Consider the following 3,621-nt stretch of genomic DNA (forward strand, 5'->3'; position numbering starts at 1 on the left):
AGAGACCGCGAGCGAGAGGTCATAGAGCTAGGGTTAGGGTCGATGACGATGAGTCCGACCATGAGGAGATACCTAGACGGAGAGTGAACCCTAGACCGAGAGATAGACCTCGTAGGTGGGCAGACGATGTCGAGGAAGAAGAAGAACTAAGACCTCGACAACCTAGAGGGCCTAGTAACGACCTTAAGCTTAAACCGCCCCTCTTCGTAGGAAAAGTAGATCCCGAAGCACACCTAGATTGGGAGCGCTGTATGGATAACATCTTCGAATGTTATGCATATTCGGATCGACGGAGGGTCCAATATGCCGCTGCTCAATTAGCAGAGAATGCGCTAGCTTGGTGGGATCGGGAAACCACCGAGCGACGACGAGCTCACATAGAGCAAGTTGGGACTTGGCGTGAGATGAAGGTCCTTATGCGCAAGAGATATGTTCCTCCGCATTTCCACCGAGAACTTCAAAGGAAGTATCGGAAGCTAGCCCAAGGAGCTAGGCCGGTGGAATAATATTTTGAGGAGTTCGAACATATTAGGAGTCGATTAGAGCTCGAAGAGGATGAGGAGACGGTGATGGCTCAATTCTTAGATGGACTCCAAGAACGTATCGCTCGTAAGGTAGAGCGCCATCCTTACCGTGATCTCCACGAACTCAGACCCTTCTAACTTAGAAATACGCTCCATCATTTGTTGTAGGGCTCGAAAAATCTCTTGGTTGCTAGACGACCCTATCTCCAATCTGTTAACGAGCAAGGAGAGCAGATGGAGGATTCAGAACATGAAGACAAGCATCAAGGAGCATTACGGAGCAAAGTACAATCAGACTTAAGCATCAAAACGTAAACTGCATGGAGATAGCTTCTTACGTGAGCTGCATGGGACGAAACTTTGGAGGCAAGCATTTGGATCAGATCACACAAGTGGATGCAACAAATAAGGCAATGAATGAGTTTTCGAGATCAACATAAGAAGAAAAGGAAAACATATTCTGCTGATTTGTTGTAATTTGATATATTTCCATTTCCTGTTTTGGCAATATCACATTGCCTTTTCTGTAGATTTTCTAGCCGTTTTCTATTCTCTTCTCCAGCAGATTTCGACATGTATATATCTAACCTATTGTGTACAATTTCTAAATAAGAGAGAGTGAATTATTCTTCTTCCTTTTGTCTCTCAAGAACCCTAAAATCGCATCTCATCTTCTTCATATTCTCGGCTGCTCTTTGAAGCACTTAACCGAGATTTCTCTTCTGTTTTGTGTTTAATCTAACACAAATTTATAAAATCTATATGGTATCAGAGCACTAAGGTCCTTGACCCCTCTGTTTACATTCATTCTTTTGATACTACTCAGTTTTCTTCTCCCATCGAAATTGCTATGGATGCTCACCAGAAACTCATTCCTATCACCTTGTCATTCCCTATTTTGCAGATTTTATTCCTTCGTTCTTTATTCGAGGACGAGCATGGATCATGCATGGGACTTCCTCCTCGGGAATACATCGCCTAAAGAGGCCATCCTTGCCTCTTTTGAAAAGGAAGGGTTCTTCCTAGAAATACTCCTTGACGTCTCTGAAGAACCTCTTCCTCCCGTTATAGTCCAGCTCGTGAGGAGTGTACCCGCTAACAATGAAGTTAACAAAATCTGCGTACCACTGGTCCCTCTCCCTGACTTGCACCGCCATCACATGATCATCCCGAAGATAGTCATTAATTGGAATCTTCTCATGGCATTCAATTCGGGAAAGATGGTCGGCCACTCCATTCTCTGTACCTTTTTCTATCCCTGATTTCCAAGTTAAACTCTTGCAGTAAGAACACCCATCTAATCAGTCTAGGCTTGGCGTCTTTCTTGGACAGAAGGTACCTCAAAGCAGCATGGTCGGTATAAACGATTACTTTCGACCCGACCAAGTAGGACCGAAACTTCTCAAAGGCAAATACTATGGCGAGTAGTTCCTTTTTGGTTATGGAATAATTCATCTGAGCATCGTCTAAGGTCCTACTCGCATAGTATACGGCGTGGAGCTTCCTGTCTTTCCTCTAACCCAAAACAGCCCCCACTGCAAAATCACTAGCGTCGCACATAAGCTCAAAAGGAGCTTCCCAGTCCGGAGGCTGAATGATGGGCGGAGAAATCAACGTCTTCTTCAGAGTCTCAAAGGCGGCGGGTGAACTCAAAAGGCACCTTTGCAAGCAATTCGGTCAAAGGCCTTGAAATCTTGGAAAGTCCTTGATGAACCTCCTGTAGAACCCGACATGTCCCAAGAAACTCCGGATTCCCTTAACATTCCGTGGAGGCGGCAACTTCTCTATCACCTCGACCTTAGCCCGATCAACCTCAATCCCCTTGCTTGAAATCTGGTGGCCTAGCACAATGCCCTCTCCCAATTAAGCACAAGATTCGCCTCGACGCACCTGTCCAACACTCGACGCAAATTCATCAGACACACGGGAAAGTAGGGTCCATGGACAAAAACATCATCAATGAACACCTCCATAACATCCTCAATAAGATCGGAAAATATTGCAGTCATGCATCTTTGAAACGTCGTCGGTGCACTACACATACCAAAAGGCATCTTACGATATGCAAAGGTGCCATATGGGCATGTAAATGTGGTCTTTTCTTGATCGCTAGGGTGAATGGAAATTTGGAAGAATCCCGAATAGCCATCAAGAAAACAAAAGTGGAAATGCGTGGCTAATCTCTCTAGCATTTGGTCGATGAAGGGCAAAGGAAAATGGTCCTTACGGGTGTTCGAATTCAGCTTCCTATAGTCAATGCACATCCTCCAACTCGTAACCGTCCTAGTGGGTATCAATTCATTATGTTCATTTTCCACTACAGTGATACCCCTTTCTTTGGAACAACTTGCACGGGACTAACCCATGCACTATCCGAAATCGGGTAAATGATACTCGCATCTAACAATTTAAGCACCTCTTTCTTCACTACCTCCTTCATGGTGGGGTTCAATCTACGTGATGCTCAATGGAGGTTTTGGAACTATCCTCTAAGTGAATGCGATGCATACAAAGAGATGGACTAATGCCTCTAATATCATCCAAAGTGTAACCCAATGCATGCCTATACTCTCTAAGCAAAGTCACTAAGGTAGCTAGTTCCTCATCAGTCAAAGCAGCATTCACAATAATCGGGTAAGTAGAATTAGGACCGAGAAATTCATACCTGAGCCCTTGTGGTAAGGGCTTCTTATGATATGCAAATATATATCCCGGTTAAATTGTTTTCTAGATTTACTGATATATATATATATATGAATGTATATATGTGTATATAAATTTATTTTTTTTAGTAAAGAACAAATGGCTATAAATACTTTAACTAAAAAAGACATTATAAAAACGTGATACTATTTTAAAGTTAATGTATTCTTGAGAGTCTATTTATTCAAATTTCAAGGCTTAATTTTTTCCACAATGTAATTGTTCCACCAATGGAGAATGTATCATTCCAAAAAACGTATTAATTAAACATAATTGGTAATAAATTTGAGCGGAGTAGGGACAGACCGGCAAACCAAGATAAAGATGAGTTAGAATCAGGAACTGGTCAGCCGGACCAGAATTGTTGGGTTTGCCTGGGATCTCCAGAGCGAAT

At 43.0% G+C, this 3,621-nt stretch overlaps 1 protein-coding gene across 1 annotated transcript in view; it reads left to right on the forward strand.

Annotated features, from left to right (window-relative positions):
* Positions 1 to 506, forward strand: part of LOC104807982 — a 2,484-nt gene extending 1,978 nt beyond the window's left edge. The window contains exon 3 of the mRNA XM_010533453.1: positions 3 to 506. Within this exon, the coding sequence (XP_010531755.1) occupies positions 3 to 506 (504 nt within the window). The remainder of the gene's footprint in view (positions 1 to 2) is intronic.
* The last annotated feature ends 3,115 nt before the right edge of the window (positions 507 to 3,621 follow it).

This window comes from Tarenaya hassleriana, unplaced genomic scaffold, assembly GCF_000463585.1.
Source record: "Tarenaya hassleriana unplaced genomic scaffold, ASM46358v1 Cleome134, whole genome shotgun sequence".
Classification (NCBI taxonomy): Eukaryota; Viridiplantae; Streptophyta; class Magnoliopsida; order Brassicales; family Cleomaceae; genus Tarenaya; species Tarenaya hassleriana.